Source organism: Peromyscus californicus, unplaced genomic scaffold (genome assembly GCF_007827085.1).
Source record: "Peromyscus californicus insignis strain IS unplaced genomic scaffold, ASM782708v3 Scaffold_9__1_contigs__length_137607984, whole genome shotgun sequence".
In the NCBI taxonomy this organism is placed as follows: domain Eukaryota; kingdom Metazoa; phylum Chordata; class Mammalia; order Rodentia; family Cricetidae; genus Peromyscus; species Peromyscus californicus.
Genome location: NW_026294617.1, coordinates 58,739,847 through 58,765,190, shown reverse-complemented (window position 1 = coordinate 58,765,190; position 25,344 = coordinate 58,739,847). Strand labels below are relative to the sequence as shown.

At 40.4% G+C, this 25,344-nt stretch overlaps 1 protein-coding gene across 9 annotated transcripts in view; it reads left to right on the top strand.

Moving 5' to 3' along the window:
• Nucleotides 1–25,344, top strand: part of Rapgef2 (Rap guanine nucleotide exchange factor 2) — a 244,689-nt gene that overhangs the window by 173,437 nt on the left and 45,908 nt on the right. For all 9 annotated transcript variants that reach the window (XM_052732160.1, XM_052732159.1, XM_052732162.1 and 6 more), the window contains 2 exons: nt 9,982–10,113; nt 21,657–21,834. In XM_052732160.1, the coding sequence (XP_052588120.1) occupies nt 9,982–10,113; nt 21,657–21,834 (310 nt within the window). The remainder of the gene's footprint in view (nt 1–9,981; nt 10,114–21,656; nt 21,835–25,344) is intronic.

Here is a 25,344-nt window from a genome sequence, read left to right as displayed (position 1 = left end):
GTGTGTGTGTGTGTGTGTGTGTGTGTGCGCGCGTGTGCGCGCGTGCTACAGCTTTTAAGTGGTTCAAAATTACCTACTGGTTAAGGCTTTTGATTTTGTGTGAGGCTTTCTCTCCTCAAACGAACTGCAGTTAGTTGGCTCAGAAATATTTGAAGTGAAAAATTACACCTACATGGAATATAGAAATATTTTGAGGTGTTTTTTTTTTATTTCAGAAACAATGCATTGTAACCGTGTGTAACATCTGTGTTACATTAGTTACAAGTTACCTAGAGATGATGTAAGGTCTAGGAGAGGATGCACACAGGTCATAGGCAAACATTATGCCATCTTAAACAGGGATTTGAGATGTTAGGGGAACACCTGTATTTATTTTTGTTCACAAGGAGGACAGCTTAGAGTCCTCCATAGAGCCCTTAAGAATCTTTCTCTTTGGTTTTTTAAGCTTTCTTTTCCCGAACTCCATACTCTACTGAGTATTTTTCATCTGGGATAACTAAGCACCATTCCTCTGAGGCTCATCAAGCTTGCTGTGTAGTTGGTTCTAGAAGTGCCCTGCCGATAGGGCCAGCAACTCCTCCTCTTCAGGGATTACTGCTTCCAGAGCAGCTATCATGGGAAAGCTGGAAAACAAGAGACGGAGCGCTCAAGCTTGTTCTTTGTAGAATGTTATCGAATGTGTTACCTTTCCCAGCCACATAGTTGTTGTGTTTTGTTCAGTTACTAGCCTTTATACATAGTCATGGACATGCAGAGCCTCTTACCTGGGGGCTTTGGACAAGCCATATGATGGGTTGAGCTTCTCTGTCTGCAGCAGTGAGGGGCAGCTCCTGGGCTTATCATAGATATTAGAACAGACAGTGCATTGCCTACTTGCTAGTGTATACATCCAAAATAATGACAGTGATTGTCATTAACAATAAGAGAAAACATACAAAGGAATTAGCATGTGATTTAAAGTAGGTGGCATGCTAATTAGGTGAACTTTAAAAAAAAATCTATAGCATGTATGCATGTGTGAATGTGTATGCACACATGCCACAGTGAATGTGCCACAGTCTGTGTGTAGAGGTTGGAGGACAGTCTTTCATAGTTCTCTGCTTCCACCCTGTTTGAGGTAGGGTCTCTCTTGTTTCTGCCACTGTACAGCTTGCTAGTGAACTTCCTGCAGATTCTCCTGTCTCTGCCTCTCGTCTCACTCACCATAAGACAGACAAGTGTCACTGCATTGGGCTTTTTATGTGGCTTCTGAGGATGGAAGTGAAGTCATAGACTTTCATAGTGAGCACTTTCAGCTGCTAATCTGTCTCCCCAGCCCACAGATGAATTTTAAGTCTCATGATTGCCAACAGTTGCCATGTATCTTTTTCCTTTTATGAAGCAAATTTGGAGTTTATTAAGAAAAGGTCTTCATACAGATCTAAGTGTGGGGAGGAGAGGAAGAAAGAGGTGAGAGGGAAGGGAAGCAGATGAGGCACAGAGGCTTCTGGAGACAGTGACTTGACAGTTGCCATGCTTTCCATCAAAGATTCTTAGACCACACAATCCAGAGATATTTTGGAATTTCTCCGTGGAATTTTTGTTTTTTTGCACAAGTGTTATAAGTGGACGAAAGTCAATGGGATTCTTCTGCAGTGTATTAGCAACCCCCCTCCCATCTTCAGGTACATAGGTGTAAAAGGCAAGGTTTTACTTCTACTAGAATTAGCTGTCAGAAAGAATTTCTTTATCTCAAGGTGGTATCATTATTATTATGTTTTTATTTATGTAGTTAGCTTTTACCTTTAAAAAAAAAACTTGAACAAAAATGTACTTTTCCAGTAAGAAACATAAAGTAAAAGTGACCCCTGCCCATGAGGCTGAGGGACAACATTGATGTAAAGGACTTAAAGAAGTTTCACACAATTTCAGTGATGGTCCCTGGGTGTGTGGCCTAAAAAGTGTAATTGCTGTATATTTCCATAAATATTTTAAAGATCAATTTAAAAAGAAAGCAGTAAATAATTATTACTGTGAAGAGTATTTAATAAAAATGAAATAAATGGAACCCACTAATGATACACAACACTCCATCCTGTCTGGAAAAAGTCTCAAAGATTTAGAACCTATTTGATGGCTCAGACTGACTTTGTGACATCTGTGTCTCTGCCAGTCATGCTGGTGTGAAGTTTGGATGAATTTGTTTTGTGATGGGAGAACCTCTACCTTTTAACTTTTCTGTGTCTTAGTTTCTTCTATATTACTGACTTACAAAGATTGTTGTCAAAATTAATGAAATAATAAATGTGTATGTCATAACTTAGAAAAGGTCCTGGCACATAGTGTCTGGATACAGGCAGTCTTATTTCCTGAGTTTGAAAGAGCAGAATTTAGCCCTGCAGTTGAGGATATATAACACTTAAGTTGAACCACACACTCTGTGACTCCACTGAAGAATTCTACTTTTCCGTTTGAGTAGAACTTCATCTAGATGTTCTGCTACCCAATGTTTCTTTTCAATATCCAATAGAAAAGACTTTCCCAAAGTATTTGCTTGAGAGTATCAATCTTTTATGACTAAGGCCTCTCTTCTATCAGTTTACTAATTTGTTTGCCTCTGGGATACCAGGCATGCTATTTGTGTTCAGATTACCCCCATCTCACAAATGTTGGTATTAAGTTTTAGAAAAAGTTAGCCAATGGAGTGGGGATGTAGCTTTGTTGGTAGAGTGCTTGTCCAGCAGACATAAAGCCCTGGGATCCATCCCCAGCATGGCTTACCATAATCCCAGAAGTCAAGTGGTAGGGGCATGAGCATCAGCAATTAAAGGTCATCTTTGTTGTGTAGTGAGTTCAAGGCCAGCCTGGGCTGCACGAGAAGTTGTCAAAGAGAGAAAAGATTTGCCATACAGTGTAAGCAATGAAGTTTCTAATTCTAAACTTGAGAAATGTATAAAGATGGCTTTTCTGCCTTGGGGAGAAAGCTCCTGCACCCAGGTTAAGTGTCCTTTACCCTGAATACTTGGGACCAATAGTAAATTTGATTTGGGATTTTGTTAGGGGAATGAGATGGAGTGAGAATGTTTTCATATGTGCAATAAGATATCCTGTATCCAAGTCAAATTATGAAACTCATTCATATTTTATATGAGCTTTAAATAGCCTAAAAGTGGTTTTATATAATGTCTTTAGTACACCTGAATTGTGACTCAGATATCACATGAGGTCAGATGTGACATATTCTATCTGTAGTGCCAGGAGTGGCCAATTTCAGATTTTCAGATTGGAGATACTCAACCTGTACCACATTTCAACATGCAATTCTAGCATGTAAAGGTTCATAGTTAGACAGAAAGCCATGTGGAATCCTTATGAACATTAAGCCATATCTTTATATAAAGAGTCTCTGTTAGAGCTTCTAAAACACTATAATATAGGAAAATTATGGAGAGCCCTGTCACAGGCCCTCTTCAACCTCTCCAGTGGTGTTCTATTCAGTCCATCCTGGAGGCACAAATAAAGAGTGGTACAAATAAAGTTTTGTGGTTAAATGTGTAGGTCTGGGCAGACGTGGATGTAGGCATTTACAAACAAACATAGTAAGACTATACCTCGAAAGCACAGAGTAACTAAGATGTTAATCATTTTGAAAGAAGCAGTGAGCTCCTCTACACAAACAGGGTTTACTGAGATCTTTTACATAGACTTTCGGGAGCCATAGAGTATTTGAGTTAGTAGACTAATAGTGTTAGCTATGGCTGCGCCTAAGATGTTCTACTCATAAGCAGAACGTTGATGAGCAGATTGGTAAGAAGAAAGCAGTGAAGATTTCATTATATGCTGTTCACTTCATAGAAGAAACAAGTGCACAGAAATGAACTAACTTGTTCATAGTCACCTGACTTGAGAAGTTGGAGAACAGAGGGTTATCCATATGGGTCTAATGTTGGGCTTATGTCTGTTATACGTGGTAGGAGCTTAGAGAGTGCTTTAGTCTCATAAATTGTTAGGGTTTGGCAGGTTTCTGTGGAAGAAAAATTACAGTGTCTGTAATTTTTAGAAGACTCTAGAAGAAAAAATATATGCCTCATAATGCATGTAGAAAATGTTCTCTTCTTCGCATTATGAATGCGTGTGAGCAAAAGAAATTGACATTGTGGGCCTGGAGATGTGTGGGCAAGCACTTTCCTAGCACATAGGAGGTTCTGGATTCAATCCCCAGCACCAACCACCACCACCACCACCACTACCACCACCACCACCACCACCACCCCAAAAGGAAGAAAAAGAAAAGTAATCTTATATTGTACAAAACTATTTTCCTTTGTAGGAACTGGTAATGAAACACTCAAGGACAGATTTATATCTAGGGCCCGGACAGAGCAGCTGTGGAATACTTAACATTATTATTTCTGATGTATAATAGTACTTAGTTTTCCTGGTATTCTTCAAGATGTTATCTGAAAAGTAAAAACTGATAACATAGACTGATCTTTAGTAGAAACAGGTCAAAGAGGCTTATGTGCACATAATGAGGGGGGTGGGTTAGAGTTTATTTTGTTTTTGGTGTTACTGGGATTGAACTTAAGCCAGGCAAGTGCTCTACCACTGAACTGCATCCAGCTCTCTTATTACTTTTTTTTTTTTTTTTTTTTTTGGTGGGAGGAGGCTCACTAAATTGCCCAAGTTGGCCTTGCACTCACTCTGTAGCCAGGCAGGCTATGAATTTGTGACCTCAGCCTCGCCTCTAGAGAGTTGGGATTACAGGTCTATGCCAACAGGAACAACTAGAATTACTTTTAAACCCTGAGTTCACATTGGAAGTGTTTTGTCTGTAGTTAAGCACTTTCTAAATTACTTTGTGTCAACACTGGCATCTAGCCTTAGGTTTTGCCATAAGTACCGTGGCACTGAGAAACACATCTTGGTGATGTCTGTCTCTTCATTTATCTCCTCTTCATAACACAGGCCCCCAAGTAGTGAAGAATGAGCTGGGAGGGTAGTGCTCACCTGTACCCCAACATTCAGGAAGCTGAGGCAGTAGGATCTTAGATTTGAGGTCAGCTTGAGCTGTACTGTTAGACTCTATCTCAGAAATCCAAACCTTCAAAGAGTGATGGATGCATGAGAATATAGCATCATACTTCCATACTCGTACTTCAAAGACAAACCATAATGAGTGTTATGGCAGTTCTTCATCTGGAGCTTAAAAAGGTGAGCATAAAGAGTGTTCACAAAACTCCAGTGTTGATGGGGAGAATGGACACTTTGGGGTCAGCTCTTACTGATCTACTTGATAAAGTTAGACTTTAGTCACTGACGATTGGTTCACCTGAGGTGGTGTTACTCGGGGTAAGGTGGTACTGCTCAGAGTAAGCTGCTTGGGAAGGCTGGATAGATCCCAGGTGTCTCCCAAGTCTTGTGCACTCTACTGAAAGAGTTCAGAAAATTATTGGCTAAATAAAATTCAGTTGATGGTGATATATTTTGCATTTGTCCTAAGATGTGATCTGCATTGTGAAGTATGAAACTCACATCTGCTCATAGAATCCCAGAAAATGCTTCCCAGCTCGATTGAAGGTCTGAGGCTCTGTTGCTCAGCTAATCACCAACCCAGGGGTTCTCCACAGAGAACAGGAAATGGAAGGAAGGCAACCCTTTAGTCTCCTGCACTGTCGCCAGCCTTAGGAACTCCACCAGTTGTACAGCGTTGTAGTGATGTTTCATATGTTCTTAGTAGAGGATATTAACTAGTAATGTTGTAAATGCCATCTATTAAATTAGCAAATCAGCGATGATCAAGTATACCTACTCACACGTAAGGTTTAAGTCCTCTAGAACACTTTTAAAGCTAGCTGTGGCCTTGTCTCTGTTTGTTCTCAATGAAATTAAAGACGCGCTTACACAGGGGGTGCCTAAGTTTCATGTAACTATGATTTGTTTTAGGTTTATGTTTATTTAATTGACATTTATATCTATGATTTAAACATATGTAATTTATTTCTGGTTTAAATATTCTTATCTATATTGTGTGTTTTGCCTGCATTGTTATGTTTGTGTACCATGTACATGCCTCATGCCTGTGAAGGCCAGAAAAGGGTGTCAGATCCACTGTAACTAGAGTTACAGGAGGTTGTAAACTACCACATGGGTGATGGAACTCAAACCCAGGCTCCCTGGAAAGGCAGCAAGTGCTCTTCACCACTGAGCCATTTCTCCAGCCCCTGGTTTAAATATTCTGATTTCTTATTTAGCAGTGTTTGTGGTTAAACTATAGTCTAGTCATCTAATGATGGGCCATAAAAATAGTCTAAATGGGGTGTGGTGGTGCATGCCTGCAATCCCAGCATACAGGAGGCAGAGTTAGAAGGATGAGTTCCAGGCCAGCCAGGGCTTTAGTGCAAGACCCTATCTCAAAGAAACAAAAAGAAAGAAAACCAAAACCAACCAACCAAACTCCCAAACAGTAAGGACAACGGCAAAGCCCTACAGAAATCTCTTGTTGTATTGTCTTCGTGGACCAGGAGCCCAGATCTAGTATGATAAGAATTTCTGTGAGTTCAAGGCCAGCTTGTTTTACATATCAAATTCCGGGATAGCCAAAACTACATAGTAAGACCCTGTTTCAAAATAACAAAGAGGCAGGTGGATCTCTGTGAGTTCGATTCCAGCCTGGTATACAGAGCAGGTTCCAGGACAGCCATGGCAGTTACACAGAGAAACCCTATCTCAAAATAGCAAAACAAAAAACCCAACCTAAAAGACAAAAATTTATGGTCTACCAGTAGTAAATTTTTAGGGCTTTAGGATTCTTGATCCCATGAAAATTTGAACAGTAATATATTCATATATATTACTGCAATATATAACAGACTCTTTTGAATTGTATTACTAATGAATGTCTAGTAAGTGTACTGGTGTTATGACTAAAATGTTGGCCAGTGAGACATCTCAGTAGGTAAAGGTGTTTGATTGCAACCTGACATCCAGAGTTTGATCTCTGGGAACTACATGGTTGAAGAAGAGAGCCAGCTGATGCAAACTGCCCTCTGACCTCCACAGTGTGCGGTATATAGTATAGGCAGAGACACGTATATATGAGGAAACAAAAATTAAGTTAAAAAATTTAAAGATCCAAGTGTTTAAAATTTGATAGCTTTCCTTCATTTATTTGTTTTAGTTAGGTGATGGTTGGGCATAGTCCCAGGTTCACAAAACTTCCTTATTTATTTACTTGTTTAACAGGACTTCGGATTTAAGGCTGAAGTCATGAGGCAGTTCCTGTCACCATTTTAACCTGGAACTCCATTCCACATGCACTAACAGAGTACAAGTCCGCACTGGGTCAGAAAGGGAGCAGACCAAGATAGTGACTCTCGCTGTCAGAGTGCGCCTGTTTGGAAGATGCTGATTTAGACTCCAAGGGACTCTCCCCTGGGTTCTCTGGTGTTGGGAAGCCTGGTTGGAGCATGGAGCTAGCACCTGTCAGCCTCAGTACTTCCAATACCCACATTTTGTTGTTTGGTTTGATTCTTAAAAACTCGTATTATCCCAGCAGCCTCTGGTAGGGCCAAACCAATGCACATCCCACTGTATCTCACAGGGACACCTATTACAGCTTTTGCCTTCCTGTGACCTTGATCCATATCCATACTCAGTGAAATTTAAAACTGTGTTGTTATTAGAGCAAATGATTTTTAAGTTTCCTACACAGGGCATCTGTATTTCTGTCTCTAATTTTAGGAAATATTTAATTACCATTTGCTCTGAGTTTAGTACATCATTATCTTGTGCTCTTACCCACAGAACACAGATGGTGAGAAGGGTTAGTTAACACTAGTGTGGGGATTTGGGGCATGGGTCAGTAGTGGAGGGGAGAGTCTGCCTAACATTAGCATAGGCTCAAGTTTGATCTCCAGCACTTAAAAAGAATGCATTTAAAAAGTTGATTTAATTTCTTCTGCTGCTGCTCATTAACGCTTGTCTCCATGACTTCTGGTGTAGCAGAGGTTGCGTTTTCGATTGGAGATATCTTACTCAGCTTTGTGGTCCCGGCCCCTAGCTGAGCATCTGTCACAGGAGGGAAGCCGTAAACACTTGTTAAATGGGACTGAATTGTTACGAGCAAAGCCCTTTCTCTTTTAGTCCACAGACTGTTGTTCTGGTCTTTTTTTTTTTTTTATTACATATACAGAAGAGGGTGCCAGATCTCATTACAGATGGTTGTGAGCCACCATGTGGGTGCTGGGAATTGAACTCAGGACCTCTGGAAGAGCAGCCGGTGCTCTTAACCTCTGAGCCATCTCTCCAGCCCCTGTTGTTCTGGTCTCATCCCCTCAGGATCATAGCTAAAAGGTTCCCCTGTTGTTCTGGTCTTAGGGGAACCTTTTAGCTATGATCCTGAGGGGATGAGCAGGCATGGGTAAGCCCACAGTAACCTGTGAAAGCTGGACAGGTCTCTCCTGTGGAGAGCCGAGCTCTGACCACTCCCAGCCCGCTTTGCAAACTGAAGACAGGCAGAAAGGATTTCCAGGGAGGAAATATTGAAGAAGAGGATTCCCGTGAGTTTTGAATAATGGTCGTTTAGTGAGGGAAAAATTCAGTGGGTAGCTGTAACTTCATTTGACATGGTTAATTTAAAATTCCATGTGGTCCATGTCAATCTGAGTCCGATTTGTAAGTGATAATCACTAGATTTCGGTCGCGTACTTTGCAGTTGTAGGCATAGATTCTGAATGTAGGTGTACTTGCATACCTATCTAGCACCTGTAGAGAAATTGTTGTTCTCCTAGGTTGTATGTATTTCGCAGCATCTTCAGTGATCACACTTGTGAGATAGGTAATGTTTGCAACATTTTTATTCACCGCTTTTCTGTTATTTATGAATGTAGGAGTTTTTATTTATCTGGCGTCTAACTGCATGTTGTATAATAAACTCATGTTTAAGTCTTACCTACTTTGTGTCTCATAAAGTTAAAAAATACTATTTGACAGTAGTGTTTAGTAGTAGACTTGTAACTACTGTTAACCCTATATATGTAGGATAGAGATGGCTGACATCTAGGCAAGTCTGAATGAATGTGGAATGTAAATCCATTTAGCTTAAGACATCAAAGCTGATTGATTAAAGCTCAAGCATCTGCCTTGGAAGGCTTATTCTACAGTATGTGATAGCATTATATTTTTGGAGAGGGGATGAGGCTGTAAGGAGTGACTGGAAGGTCTCTAAGGCAAGCCTTTACTAGATTTTTACTAGCTAAATAGGATCAGTATGCAGCAGCAAAGAAAGAGTACTATTGGTGTCTTACCATACCAGCTAACATTTGTTTTCTAATGTATTACTAGTCAGTACTCTTGGTGTATTGTATACAAATCTAGTGTGTAAACAAGGAGTGAGGGGCGGGGGAGAGTTTGTATGTGTGTAGATAAGTGAATGTTGTCTGTAAACTCTTAAATTTCAAGTTCTTAGAAGGTGTTTTATCTCTTTTCATATAACCTAGTAAGTGGCAATATGATTCAGTGCTTCCAGGATGCTTGCTTTAAAACAACAATAACAACAAGTTTTAAAACATTATTTGTGCATGAATGAGCCAGAAGTCTGTCTCCTTAACTATCTATCTAAACTGTTGCTACAAAGTTGCATTGGTTGGCAATTGCCAATAAATAGAACTAGAGTAATTTGTTCATTTATTTGTTACTTGAAAGTTTTAGTTTACCAAATTAAATGTTCATCCATGTGTCTTAATCACTTAACCTACCCATTTAGTTGTGTAGTTTAATACTATCAAGGTTCATTGTATGCTCATCAACTTTAACATTTTGTGATTTGGGTTACTAGGACTATATTGAATGGTTTTTGAATCTCTAGGTGGAAGGATCTTTCCTAGTAATAGTTTTGGCTCAATGCTTTGCAGTAGGGTACAGTATCATCGTTTAAAGGGTCTCCTTGAAGTTCTTAATTCAAATTATAAGGCCGTTCTTTTTCTTCTGCTGCTTCCACAGCTGCCTGCAGATTTCACAAAACTACACCTCACTGACAGCCTCCACCCGCAGGTGACCCACGTCTCCTCCAGCCATTCAGGATGTAGCATCACCAGTGACTCGGGAAGCAGCAGTCTTTCTGATATTTACCAGGTAAGCTTCAGGGAGTTTGGGAATTCTTAAGAGATGGGAGCTATAAAGTAGATGCATGTGTATACATTATGGATGCATGCTATGTATATGAGGCATCGTTTATGTTTCACAGACTCTGCCATGCTGTGTGTACTTAAGGAAGTAGCTCTCCCACTGAAGTGTTCCCAGTTGGCAGAGTGTTGGAGCGGTTGGGATGGAGTTGGTTCTTGTTACTCACAGTGTTTCATTTGTCTACAGACAGATTGCGGTGTATATGTCTGACTCAACGGAAAAGCAGCAAAATTATCATTTCATGGTCGTATCAACACACAAAAACCCTTTTCCCTCAAAAATAGTGTATTTTGGAGCCGAATATGAGTGCCCACGGCCTAAGGACACAGATTCAGGTTTCCCAGTTGTTACAGTGTAAAGGGTGTGAAAATCTGAGCATATGCAGATAATACACAGGCACACATAGTTGTATAGAAAAGTAGATATTAAAAAATATCGAAGATCGTACAGCTTTTTGTTTTGTTTGAGGTTGGCCTCAAACTCAGAGATCTCCCACCCGCCTCTGCCTCCTGAGTGCTGGGATTAAAGCCATGTGCCACCATGCCTGGCTTCTAAGAGTATTTCTGGGGGCGGGGGGATCCATTGTTTCTTGCATTATCCATTGACTATTATATGGATTAATTATATTTTTAATTAATTAATTATACTTTAATTTTTTTCTTTAGAATCTGTTTTGGAAGGAATTCCTTACCAAAGTCTATGTATATGACATTAAATTTTATAGCTTAATGAAACTTTTATCTTATGATTCCAGTGAATGCTGTTTTTATAAACAAATAACATTTTAAAGTTTTAAGAAACAATTTATGAACCCAAAGGTTTTTTTTTCAATAGTTTTTAAGAAATTCAGAGTATTCAAAAATTTCTAAAGCAGTATACATCTTTCAGGTCTTTTTATATATCACCAAAACACTTAAATTTACTTGTGGGCACTTTAATTATCATGCCAAAAATAATTACTTTAGCATACAAAAAATGAATGAAAAAAATGGAAGTGGCCCCAGATTTTATTGCGTAGTTCTTCTTTGGGTCAGAGACTCACATGATAGAGTTACATGAAATCCAGGTGTGCCCAGGGAAAAAAGGCACTTTACATATTTATCTCCTTAAGATATAGTAAGGCACTGTAGCAGCAAAGATTAAAAGGTGGTATTTGTCATATAGACTTAGAACAGTGTCTTCTGGTATTCTTAGGAGCTATGACTTTCTTAGTGTTTTAATTTATACTGAGGCTAAATTATATTCTCCATACTTTGTATATGAGTATGTGTGAGAGCGTGTGTGTGTGTGTGTGTGTGTGTGTGTGTGTGTGTGTGTGTGTTTTAAAGCAGGTGTGGTGGTACATGCCTTTAATCCCAGCAGAGGCAAGTGGATTTCTGTAAATTTAAGACCAGCCGGGTTTACATGATGAGTTCTAGGCCAGCTAGGACTATATGGTGAGACCTTGTCTCAAGAAAAAGAGAAAAGAAAAGGAAAGAAAGAAAAGAAGTACAGATTCTTGGGTCAGGAATCATCTGCCTGCCCAGTGGCAGTCTGGGATATGGTTCCCTTCCTAAACCAGGCAGTGGTGGCCTGCCCTTACCCTGGACTGGCAGCACTGGCCTACCCCCACAGCCATTTCTCAGAATCTGTCCATCACCAGTGCTTGAGTGGCTACTCTTCGTCTTGTCATTCATAAGTAGCTTTCCCATTTAGTCCCAGGCTGACCTCTTGGAGGCAGGGGAGTGGCTTAGTATATCCGTAAGATCAGCTGTTAGGATGCCGTCCCCTGAAAAGGGCATGTGTTGTCCCATCTGACCTAGGAGTGATAAGTCTGAGATTTCTATCTTTGTGCTAGTCACATTTATCAAATACTAGGAAGATCTTCTGGTCAGAAAAACAGAAGCAAAGGATCTATGGATGTAATAAAACAAGCCATGCTTAGCAGACAGATCAGACAAGTGTCAAAGTCATCAATAATGCTTCAGGGTGGACCCTGGCAAGAGCCCCAAGGAATGTTCATGGTGAGGAGACAGAGACACAGCTCCACATTGTCATCTAAGCAGCCTGAGGAGTTAGCCTCCATGCTGAAATAAATTTTAGACCTAGCTGGTAGGAAAAGATATTTTAATAAACTTAGGCACAAGGGTTAAGAGAAAGAAAGGCTCTAAGAAGAAAATAGGGCATACCCAAATGTGGGTATGGGCTTACCAAGCGAAAATGGTCTTTATAAATGGGAGCTTTTAATATAGTAAGGAATCTTTTCTCTCCAACTTTATTTTAAAACAGGCCATAATAATCTTTCCTTTGTTAAAGAATGTTGCTGTCTTGGGAGATAAAAAGCGAAGAGGCAGGTTCAGAAAAAGATGGATTTCAGTGTGGGGCTGTCCTCAGACTGAACCGTTAGTTCAGATATAACTTCTAAATTCTGGTTTTGATTTTCTGGGGGAAAATGTGTTGTATGGGTGTTTTGCATGCATGTGTATGGCTGTGCACCATGTGCATGCAGTACCTACAGAGGCCAGAAGAGGGCACCAGATACCCAGGGACTGAGTTAAAGACTGTTAGTTGCCCTGTGGGTTCTGGGAACTGAACCCAGGTTCTATGGAAAAGCAGTCAGTGCTCTTAACTGCTGAGCCATCTCTCCAGGCCCTCTATTTATTTCTAACATCTCCTTTTAACTTAGATGTAGTTTTATACTACTGTTAAATTTTATAAATTCCTGATTTTATTAATTCTTTCCAGTTAAAGTAGACTGCCTAGTTATGGTTTAAAAAAAAAAATCCTGTTTCCTAGGATTAATACTTAAAGTGCACATAGTCAAACAGTTTACAGTTAATAAATGTCTCCTAGGAAACATAAAACCCAAGTTACTTTTAGTTTTTTCATTTTTTAAAATATTTACATTTTGAATTAACACACCAAATATAAAATCAGGTGTAGTTTAAAAAAAAAAAACTGTTTGTTTTTTTTTTCCTAAATACTTCTTCCCTCCCTACCCTAGTTAGTATTAACTTCAACTTGACACAGAGTATCAGTTGAGTAATTGTCTCTCTCAGGGTATCTGTGGGCAAGTCTGTGAGGGATGGCCTTGGTTCTTCATTGATGGAGGAGGGCTCAGCCCGTTGGAGGCTGCTCCGTTCCTAGGGCAGATGGCTCCGGACTGTATACAAAGGCTAGCCGACTGTGAGCAGTCTTCCTCCATGGCTTCTGCTTGGAGTTCCAGCTTCAGGTCCTGCTCTGACTTCCTTCAGTGGTGGACGATGAACTGAAGGTGTAAGCTAAATCCCTTTCCTCCCCAAGTTGCTGGTGGTCAGAGTGTCTTATCACAGTCCCAAGAGGAAAATAGAAACACCCTTAAATCAGATTAACACACCAAATGGTGGGGAAGTAAAAAATGCTCTCAGCGCAAACAAACCAACAAACAAGTGAATACCTTAAACTAAAGGCTTTAAAAGCAACCCTCGCCCAATAGGATCCTAAGCATGATAAACAAGTGAACCCTGAGTCAAACCAAGGAGGCCCCCCACATTCACCTGTAGAGATAATGCTGTACAGTTTGGGCACAAAGGGCCTGTGTTGCTGTATTAGTTCCTGGCTGTAATCTGGGTGATTCCTCCCATGAAAAGATCATTCTTGGGGCTCCAAGTTGAGTACCGTAACTGCTAACACACAATCATCTCTCACCTAAAAAGGAATAAGAGATCATTTTAGAGCCAAATATGAGTCACCATGGGCCAGAAACACAGATTCAGGTTACCTCAAATTCTATGTTCCAATATCGTAATAGTTTCATGAAGTTGTATAGTTAACAGAATAAAGAAAATCAAGACTGCTTTTAAATACATTGCTGGTAACGTGAGATAGGTGGGTTCCAGAAAAGTGGGGAAATCTTTTCTATAGGCCTACCCTGGCTGGTTTTATGTCGACTTGACACAAGCTAGTGTCATCTGAGAGGAGAGAACCTCAGTTGAGAAAATGCCTGCATCAGATCGGGTTGTGGGCAGGCAAGCCTATATGGCATTTTCTTTATTAGTGATTAAAGGCGGAAGGGCCCGGCCCATTTTGAGTTGGGACACCCTTGGGCTGGTAGTCCTGGATTCTCTGAGAAAGTAGACTGTGCCTGCCAATAAGCAGCACTCCTCCATGGCCTCTGTGTCAGCTCCTGCTTCCGGGTTCCTGCCCTCCTTGTCCTGACTCCTTTCAGTGATGAATTGTGATATGGAAGTGTAAGCAAAATAAGCCCTTTCCTCTGCAAGTTGCTTTTTTTTTTCTTTTTCTTTTCATCACAGCAGTAATCGCCCCAACTAGACAAGGCCTCAGATGCATATTTAGCTTTTTGGAAAAGCTATACTATAAAAAAATACTAGTTGTTGGAAGCTAGTGTTCTGGTTCTCTATTCCAGTGGATTTACCTAATAGGCAGAAAGATGTCAGGTCGTATACAGTGGTGGGTAGTAAATGGCTCCCAGGGAGAACAAGGCTGCCTAAGATCATTCGGCTCTGGACTTGCAACACTGTAACATCTCCCTCATCGAAGTTCAGATCTGTTAACCTGCTTTGCACAAGGTTCAGTGGAAGCTGTTCTTTCTAGGCGTGTTTGTTCATAGTAAAATTATCATATTAAAATCTGTTGACTCAGCCGGGCGGTGATGGCGCACGCCTTTAATCCCAGCACTCGGGAGGCAGAGCCAGGCGGATCTCTGTGAGTTCGAGGCCAGTCTGGTCTCCAAAGCGAGTTCCAGGAAAGGCGCAAAGCTACACAGAGAAACCCTGTCTCGAAAAACCAAAAAAAAAAAAAAAAAAATCTGTTGACTATGACAAAGCCAAAGTATTTAGATCAAGGTGTTGAATTTTTATCTATTTTTTAAAATTTGTTTACTTATTTGTCTTCTCTCATATATTACACCTGACCAGTTTCCTTTCCCTCCTTTCTTCCCTGACCGACCCCGCCCTGCCACACACACACACACACACACACACACACACACACACACACACACACACACGCGCGCGCGCGCGCACACACACACACACACACACACACACACACACACACACACCTCCCCTCTCCTCCAGATCCACCCCTCCTCCAGTTCCCTTTAGAAAAGAGCAGGCCTTCCAGGGATGTCACATTGAAATGATTTTAATTAACTATGTGTTTTGTTTTACGTTTAAAATAAACTTCTAAAAATTTATTACATTTGTATGTTTGTTGTATGTTTGGGGTGTGTGTGTGTGTGTGTGTGTTCATTCAGGTGACTGTAGAGAGCAGAGGAAGACACCACATCCCCTGGAACTAGAACTGTGGGAGGCTGTGAGCTGTTTTGTTTTGTTTTGTTTTTTTGTTTTTTTGAAGGGAGTGTGGGAACCGAATTCAGGTCCTCTGGAAGAGTAGCAAGTATTTTAACAACTGAGCCACTTTTCTGTTCCCTCAAAAAAAATTTTTAAAAGCAAAATAATAGCAATTATTTAGGAATTAAGTGTGTAAATTTATTAGAAGTGACCAAAATTCACATACAAAGATCATTTTGGAAACCTCGTACACATTCCATTAATACTGCATTTTATATAATTTTACACAAATGGAATGTTATACTCACTTTACAAAATATCTTTCTTGGCTCCTTAACAGTTGTTACATTAGGTGACAATAAAAAAGTCTCTTTCTTAAAATTAAATACTTATTCAGAATCACTTGTATATCCAGGCAATGTTATATGTTTTTTTTTAATTACTCAAAATAAGTGAAAAGTACAATATTGTGTACTGGACATATAAATCCTAAATTTAATACATCTTTTTGTTAGAAGATAGCATATTAAACACAAACTTCTCTGCAATTTAGTGGTCTTACAGAGACCTAACTGATAGATTGTTTTGTATTTTAAACAACCCTAAATGTATTTTCAGAATGTTCTGTTAGTGACAAGTGCATTTGTAAATTCCTGGGTGTTTGAGGATTTATTAGTTTGCAATAAGAAATGTAATTTCTGGGCCTGGAGAGGTGGCTTAGCGGTTAAGAGCACTGGCCTCTCTTCAGAGGATTCAGGTTTGATTCCCAGCATCCATATCATGGCGCACAAGTGTCTGTAGCCCTAGTCCCAGGGCATCTGATGCCCTCTTCTGGCCTCCGTGGGTATCGGCCATGCACATGATGCGCAGACACATGTACAGGCAAAGCACTCATACCCATAAAATAAAATATATAAATTAAAATAAGCCCTTTCTCCCCTACGTTGGAACAAAAAAGCGGGGAGGGGAGAAGTAGTTTCTGCTTCTGTACAGTGACTTTGGAAAGCAGTGCTTTGACTCACTAAGTTTCCCTTTGTACTTAATCATTGTCGGAAATCATTTCACATACTAGCAAAGGTGATGAGATAGGGTAAGCTTCTCTCCCATACATATTTACTGCCCAGCCCATAGCTCCCTTTCTTCTGCCCAGGAGAGCTCTGTGGTATTTCCATTTTTCTGTTGGGGGTTGGAAAGATGGCACAATGATTGGGAGCACTTGATGCTCCATCATTTGGTAACTGAAATTCAGATCCCTCTACCTAGGCGGCAAGCTGGGTATCCAGTAAACACCCGTGGTTCCAGCTTCAAGTGACCCAATGACCTCTTCTGGCTCCACGTGTACATAGAGCCTCACATGTATTCGTGTATTCACATAGACATATAAGCATGCATGTGCGCACACGCACACATACACACAATAGTGTTTTAAATTTCTCACTTGTTCTTTTTTCTTGATTTCATTTAAAAAAAATGCCGAGTAAATTTGTTGTAAATCTGTTCACAATAACAGAACATCTAATGCATTTTGTTTTAAATAAGCCATATTCTATACTCACCAATCTGATATTATTTTTTAAAATTACTATTTAAATATTAATGAACAAGTAAATTTACATTAGGCTAATTACTTAGAAGGATGTAAGCTTTCTTCTTTGTTTTTTAAACAGATATAATCAGACAACCTTTTAAATATGAATTTAATAGTTTAGAGTAATAGTTTAAAGTTTGCAGTAATCTTAGGGGTAGTGTAGTTTGGAAGAAATCAGAAAATAGCCTGTATTCTATTTAAATACAAATACATATATATTTGCATTATATGTATATTATACTATATAATATATACTATATATTAATATAAATTTTGTTTACTGTATTGTACTTATAAGTATGTTACATATTATAAATAAATATCATTTGCATTAAATATATTATATATATTTATATACATAGATATAAATATACATGTATATACATTTCTGCATATAGCACTAACTTGAACTGTTTTGAAGATTATTATTTATTTTAAATGTAAAATTTAATGCTAGATCCATGGTACTCGTTCATTATGGAATTACTGTTTTTATTGCTGAGTGTGGGAGCACAGGACTGTAAATCCCAGCATTCTAGAGGCTGAAGCAGGAGGACCCCAAGTTTGAGACCAGCCAATGATACATAGCAAGAATTTGTACCTAAAATAGGGGAGAGGGACTGGAATAATTTTATATCCATTTTCTTAACTGTCCTGCCAGACCTAACTGTCCTCCTGGCCTAATAATTTTGTAAGAAAAAGATTTTACAAGCGTATAAAGGAATTAACATTTAACAGAATTTAGACTTAGTTCTTGTTTTCTTTTTTCCTTGTGTAATTGTGCAAGTATACGTTGTGTGCTAATCTGGGAGAGGTGGAGTCCTGTAAGGACAGGGTGAAAATACATGTCCTGGAGGACCAGACTGTTGATTATCCTGTGAGTGGCAAGAAGGCAGAGCTCCAGGTGGCAGATCTAAAATCAGTGCTCTTAGAGACGTAGTGACTGGTGCTTGCGGAGGTCGTAGCCCTGGGCAGAGGCTGTGCATTAAGTAATGGGGAAACCAGTTTGCACTCAGGAAACTACCTCATCGTCCTAATTATAGTCTGTTTTTTGTAAGAATGAATTCTGAAAAGAGTGGATTTCTGAAAGGTTGCTTACCCATTCTTCATAAATGTATTATTAGGAGTTCTATACTATTTTAAAATTGTTTAAAACAGATAGTTTATTCTAAATAAAAACAATCCGGTATGTTTCTGAATTATTTAATGTCATTTCTTTAAGAATGGATCACATATAGAAATAGTGAACACTGGTGAGCTAGAGGCTTCATGCTGGAGAGAGAGAGATCCATTCAGGGTCTTCATGCTGGAGAGAGAGATCCATTCAGGGTCTTCATGCTAGACAGAGAGATCCATTCAGGGTTTGGGGGTGGGGAGGGAGGTATATCCATCTTCGATAGACGACTGGAGAAGCCTCATTTTTGAGGTCAGCTTTGTCAAGATGAAGCTCAATTTCTCCTCCCCTGTCAGAAACTCATGGAAGTGTATGCAAACTTTATACTTTCTATGAGCTGCAAATGGCCACAGAAGGTCCCAGAAGGAGATGCTGATGCTCTGAGTGAAGAGTAGAGGGATTATGTGGTCTGAATTAGTGGTGGGGACAGCAAACAAGGTTTTCCCATGAAGCAAGCTGTCTTCTACCCATGGCTGAGTGTACCTGCTATTGAGAGTAAGGGGCATTCTTTTTGTAGAGAACTGGAGAGAGGAAGTCTGTTCAAGATCATTGTGGATTCCTATCTGAGAGTTCTCAACTTGGTTATTGAGAGAGAGAGAGAGAGAGAGAGAGAGAGAGAGAGAGAGAGAGAGAGAGAGAGAGAGAGAGAGAGAGAGAGAGAGAAATTGATTGATTCCTGGGCTGACAGATACTACTGTGCTACTGTGCCTTGGCAGTGAGTGTCAAAAGAGCCAGCAGAATCTAAAAGCTTTTCAGTCTCTATAAAGAAGGTGATGTCCTCCAGTATGTTGTCAGAAATCCCTTAAACAAAGAAGGTAAGAAGCCCAGGACCAGAACACACAAGATTCAGCATCTTGATACTCCACATGTCCTGCAACACAAATGGTGACATATTGATCTGAAGAAGCAATGCACTCAGAAAAATGAGGAGGCTGCAGAATATGCTGAAAGAGAATGAAGGAAGCCAAAGAAAAACTTCAGGAACAGATTGCTAAGAGATACAGGCTGTCCTCGTTGAGAGTTTTTAAGTCTGAGTCCAGCCAAAAGTGTGACTAATAAAGAAATGGCCAGACTTTGAAAAGAAAGATGAGGAAGGATTGAGCATGTAGCTCAGCAGCAGACACTCAGTCAGCTTGCTGGGCACATCCCAGTATCTGCAGGGAGCGTGGACCCAAACAACAACAACAGAAAGTGCAAATATATTTCATTGAAATGATAACGATTTCTTCAGTATAAAATATATTTAATATTTTAACAGGTGTTATCTGTTTTTAAATTAACACATAACCTTCAGTCACATAAATTATTATTTAAAAGAAAGGCTTTTCATTTGTTTCCATCCCTTCCCTCGTAGTGCCCCTTCACAGAGTGCTGGTACTAAAGATGCTGTTTAGAGAGGCCTGGGGTGTCTCTGGATTAACAAGGTCATGAGTCTTTAGTAATCTTCAGTGGGAAGAGAGAACTGAGGAGAAAACATAATCACAGAGTATTAGAGTCTAGGTTTCTGAAGTTGGGGCGGTAGTTAGGCTGGTTGGCTTGTCTTCTGTGACCACGCCCTTGGCATGCAGCAGCATCCCCAGCTCTTCTTTTTCCCCATGGGATCCACAGGAGACTTGGTGAATTCCAGCTTTGCATTGTAGTTTTGAGTGTCACAGGACGAATTCCCCTCCGGGGTGATGGGTAGATTCTTCTCCCTGGAACAGTTTTACTCACATTGGTTGGAGGTGTCAAGACCCTTGTTTAGGGAGCTTTGCAGATGTTAGATTTTCTGTTTTCAGTTATTTGCCTGTTAGATTTTTTTCTTATAATGTACTGTAGTTTGGAATCTATACCCCAAACTGAAAGTGAGATTAAAACCACTTACTCTAGAGAAATCGTAATAGATGCTTGTGGATTGCTCCAAGATGCAAGATTAGATAGATCTCATGTTCCTTGGTCTGAACCGAGACCTTAGAAAGGAGGAGTTAGAGCCCAGTGGCAAAGCACTTGGCTGCATGTACCAAGGTCCTGAGTTCAATACCCAGAACTGCACAAATAAAAACTCTGCGATTCGTTCTTTATATATTGAGTTAAATGATAAGAAAATGATTAAGACTCTGGAGTTAGAATTCCTAGGTTCTCAGCTCACTTCATGGTTCAGCAGCAGCATGACCTTGATGTTGGGGAAAAGACCTTTATCTGAAGGTTTAGAAAACAGTGAGATATAAAGACTCTCCCTGTGCTTGTTGTAAGGATGAAATGAGGTAACATGTATGTAGAGCTTAGAGCATTGTCTGGCATATTAAAATATTCAATGCTAGTCTGTTATTCATTTTTTATTTTTTAATTTTATTTTGTACGTATGTCTTATCTGTAGACCAGGCTGGCCTTGAACTCAGAGATCCACCTGCCTCTGCCTCACCAGTGCTGAGATTAAAGGTGTGCACCACCACTGCCTGGCTAAATTTAATTATACTTAATATTTAAATTTTTTCCATTGGCCAATTCTGAAATATCTTTATTACCTTTGAAAATCATATGAGCTATGATTTTAAGTTGGTAAACTTTATAATATTGTTTTACAAAGTTAATTTTATAAATCTGAGTTCACTTTTTCAGGTGGAAAAAGGCATTTATGATGTTTGAGGTTGATGTAGTTAATTATATATTTAAATTCATTCTCAGCATGCAGAAACAGTTAGTGAATTCCATGGCTCCACTGTTAAATAAGACCAATTTGGTGCATACACTGGGACAATAAATCATTAAAGACTAGATTGACCTGAAGGATGGGGCAGTTTCTAGTCTTCAGACTAGGCTAAAAACCATCTTGAAATGAGTGATTCTGGTAACTAAGAAAATATTCAGTTACTAGTCCTTCTAACTTGCAGTCAGGTTGACAATTTAGCTATGTGCTAATGGAATAGAAGAGTCTGTGCTTTTAGCTGTAGATATTTAGCCTTCTGCCCTGTTTAGTGGTTTCAAGTTCAAGTGACTGTTGGAATAATCCAGATCATTGTAACGTTTGGTGTATGTGATTATCAAGCTACCTTCAGTTTATGGGTCATGCTCCCAAGAAGACCAGCACGGGGAAAATAGTTCTGTTACTCTCCAGGCAGTCCTCCTGGAAGAGCGTTCACTCCGGATAGCCAATTGTTAAACTCAGCATGTCATTCCTTGTGAAAACAAATACTATTTTCTAACTTCGTGCTGTTCTCTGTGTTTTCTATAATAAATTCTAATTTGGGAGTCAAAAATTATTTTGTCCAAAATTTTAAGAGAAAATACAGCTGCTTATCTTTCAGGGTTTCTCTTTGTTATGCCCAGCTACTTGTTGGATGCTGTAGCTCTCTCAACTAACTTTAGAAAAACAAATACCACAAATTATTATGAGCTGTAATTGTTCTTGCCTCTTGGGTGCCCTGTGACTGATTCACTTAAAATAGTTTTTAAAATCTGTTTTTGCCTCTGGTTTAAGGCCACGGAGAGCGAGGCTGGTGACATGGACCTGAGTGGACTGCCAGAGACGGCAGTCGATTCTGAGGATGACGACGATGAGGAAGACATCGAGAGGGCCTCAGACCCTCTGATGAGCAGGGACATCGTGAGGGACTGCCTGGAGAAGGACCCCATAGACAGGACTGACGATGATATCGGTGAGTGCTTGAGGAGTGGACCCTTTAAGCAGGTAGAAATATTGAGAGGGAAATGCTGCTACAGTCCAGTCCAGATCTGAAAGTCTTTTCCAAGTCCGGCATCTCTGAATTCCCTTAGTATAAATAGTGGTCAGAAAAGCTCTTTCTTGGTATAAAAAAAAAAACAAAACGTTTGCTGAAGAGAGTTTTACTTCACCAGTATTTACAAATAGTAATGTGAATGGAACTTCTAATAAAACCCATATATAATGTTTATCTTATCTTAATTTCTGACCCTTCTTAAGTAAGTTAAAAGTCGTCTCAACATGATATTTCTTTCAGTATTTTTTTTTTGCAAGCATTATTCCAGGATTAAACATTAGTTTTAAACATTAGTTAAGTGCTAGCTGACAAAGTGGTCCTGTAAACGATGGGCTTATGTTTATGTATGAAAATGCAACTAGGTAGAAGAAAACAGCAAAATAAGTGGCCTGTGGGTTGTGGAGTTAAGACTTTCTTCTTTCTATTATTACTAAATGGGAATCGTTTACCTGCTTGTTTTGTTTCGGGCCAGGTTTTCTTGCATGGCCCGAGCTGACATCAGACCCGCTGTCCTGCTACCTCAGCCTCCCAGGTGTAGGGGTCTTAGATAATGTGCCGCTTGGTTTTTTTTTTTTTTTTTCACTTGACACAACCTGGACATATGTGGGGAGAGAAATCGTGACTAAGAAAATTCATCTGTAAGACTGGCCTGTAGACAAGTCTGTGGGGCATTGTATTCACCGATGATTAACGTAGGAGGGCCCCGCCCACAGCAGACAGTGCCACCCCTGGGCTGGTGGTCCTGGGTTGTATAATAAAGATGGCTGAGTAAGCCTTGGGGAGCAGGCCAATTAGCAGCATTCCTCCATGGCTTCTCCTCGGTTCCTGCCTTCAGGTGCTTGTCCTGACTTCCTTGAGTGATGGACCATGACCTAAGAGTTGTAAGATGAAATAACAACCCCCTAACTAAGACAGACATTGATACCAGGATTGGGATATTTCTACGACAGACCTGACCATGTTTTGGGGTGGGTTGTGGAAAGAGTTTTGACCATTGAAGTAGAAAAGTCACTGAGTGATCAGAGTTTAAAGAGGTATTGTGAGTGATGCCAACCCTGGGCAGGTGTTCCTGAGTTGTATAAGAAAGCAGGTCGAGCAAGCTGTAAGGAGCAAGCCAATAAGCAGCACCCCTCCGTGGCTTCTCTTCAGTTCCTCCTCCAGGTTCCTGCCCTGCTTGGGTTCCTGCCCTGATTTCCTCAGTGATAGACTGCTATCTGAGAGTGTAAGATGAAATATGCCCATTCCTTTGCTTATAGACACGTTGTTTTATCACTGTAAGAGAAAACCAGAGACAGGTTTGTACCAGAGTAGGATGTTCCTGTGACAGATCTGACCATGTGGTCTTGGGAGAATTGTGGTGGCATTTGAACTTTAGAGTGGAAAGCTATTGAGATCTCAGAGGTCAGTGAACTATTTTGGAGGAACTTGGAAGATAAGCATATTGAGAACAAGCCAATATGCACTGTTTCTCCATGGCTTCTGCTTTAGTTCCTGCCTCCAGGTATCTGCCCTGCCTTGGGTTCCTGCCCCAACTTTCCCCAGTGATGACATGTGACCTGAGAGTTGTAAGAAATAAGCCCTTTCTTCCCCAAGTGGTTTCTGGCCATGGTGTTTTATCATAGCAAGAGAAACCCTAACTAAGATATGTACTAGTTGAGGCTTTAAGTACGCCTTGAAGTTAAAAAACATTAGGGGGCAGCCGGGCGGTGGTGGCACACGCCTTTAATCCCAGCACTCGGGAGGCAGAGCCAGGCGGATCTCTGTGAGTTCGAGGCCAGCCTGGGCTACCAAGTGAGTTCCAGGAAAAGGCGCAAAGCTACACAGAGAAACCCTGTCTCGAAAAACCAAAAAAAAAAAAAAATTAGGGGGCTTTATGTCTATGTCTCCCTTTCCATAGGAACAGGACTTGTTTGCTTAATAATAGCTTTGCATTTAAATGCACATCCAACTCTGGCTCTTTTTGCTTAAAATACTAGGTGATGACGAAAGTCATTTCCCTCCAGAATTCTAGAATCTGAAACTACCCCTGACAATCCTGGGCGATTTGTTTATTATGCCACATCACTAACACTTTAAGCCAGTACATATTTGAAGAAGAATTCGATGAACTCAAGTCAGTGAGATTACATATGGGGAGGGGTGAGGCACTTGTTGCCTGTCTTTCAATTAGGCAAACAAACATACCTGTGGGGAAAAAACCTGGCAGTTCGAACTGTAAACATACAGTGGAAAGTGGAAAACCAGCCCCTCAGATCACATGTGTCTAATTAAAGTCATTTACAGGAACTGCAAACCATTTAGAGATGAAAAGCATGTGCTGGTAATCATTCATTCATTCAGCTCATGTGGCAGGGCACCTTCTAGTTCTTGGTGGCTCAGCGTAAAGAAGGGAGATGCGACCTTACCCTGCGGCAGCCCAGGGAAGAAGCTGCAGCGTCCAGTGGGGCAGTGGAGAGATGGCAGATTGCATGAGTTCTGTGAGGAGAACAGAGCAGTGGCTGGGCTGACAGAGCCGTCGTGTGACCGACTTTTCCTGGGGGAGATGACCTATGTCTACCCACCCCAGATAGGGAACCCGAGGTTGCACCAAAATCTGACTTGATGAACCTGTGAGTTTCCACTGGGCTTAGTGACAGAAACATTGGTGAGGCGTTACTTACAGGCGCATGGATGCTCAGCCATATCCTGACATGGGTGAAAAGCCCACCCTAATGTGGGGACAACTAATGAAAGCTGTAGCCCTGGAACTGTCTGCATAACTTGCTGCCTGAGTTGCAGGAAGCTGGGCAGAGCCCACTCTCCTCCCCTCCGTTGGGATGCCAGTCTCTTCCCCCAGCAGCTGTTCACAGCATCCTTAACCCTGGAGAGGGGTCCTAGGGAAGCTGAGTTTAGATTTCCTAGACATGTGAAGTTTGTTTACCTGCTGGGTCTCAGATGCCCCGACTCCCTCCTGGAGGGAGTGTTTCTGTTCAGAAGTAACCTCCGTACAAGGAGGCAGAAACTTGGGCCCAGGGGAATGGTGCTCACATGCTTTGGCTTCCCTGGGTCAGACATTTCATTTCTTTCCAATGACCAGAATTAGTTTCCACTCTCTTCTTGTCCTAGGCCAACTTTTAAAAACAAATCCACCTGTTACAGTTTTTAGTAACAGTATATGTGTTCAACATCCCATCTTATTCTAGAGTGGTTTCCACAAGCATTTTAAAAACTTAAATACTGCTTATAAATGCATCAATTTGAAGATATCATTTTGTAAACTAACTGATATATCTTCTCTTTTTAATGTGTTAATTTTAGAGCGGTTGTGAGAGAGATTTTAAAAGTACACACAGTGTGTCTATTGTTCCTAGAAATGTAGGATTTGTTTTGTATCTGAAAAGCCTTCTTTCTCAGAACTCTTGGAAAGCAGGAGCTGTCCATATTCCTACA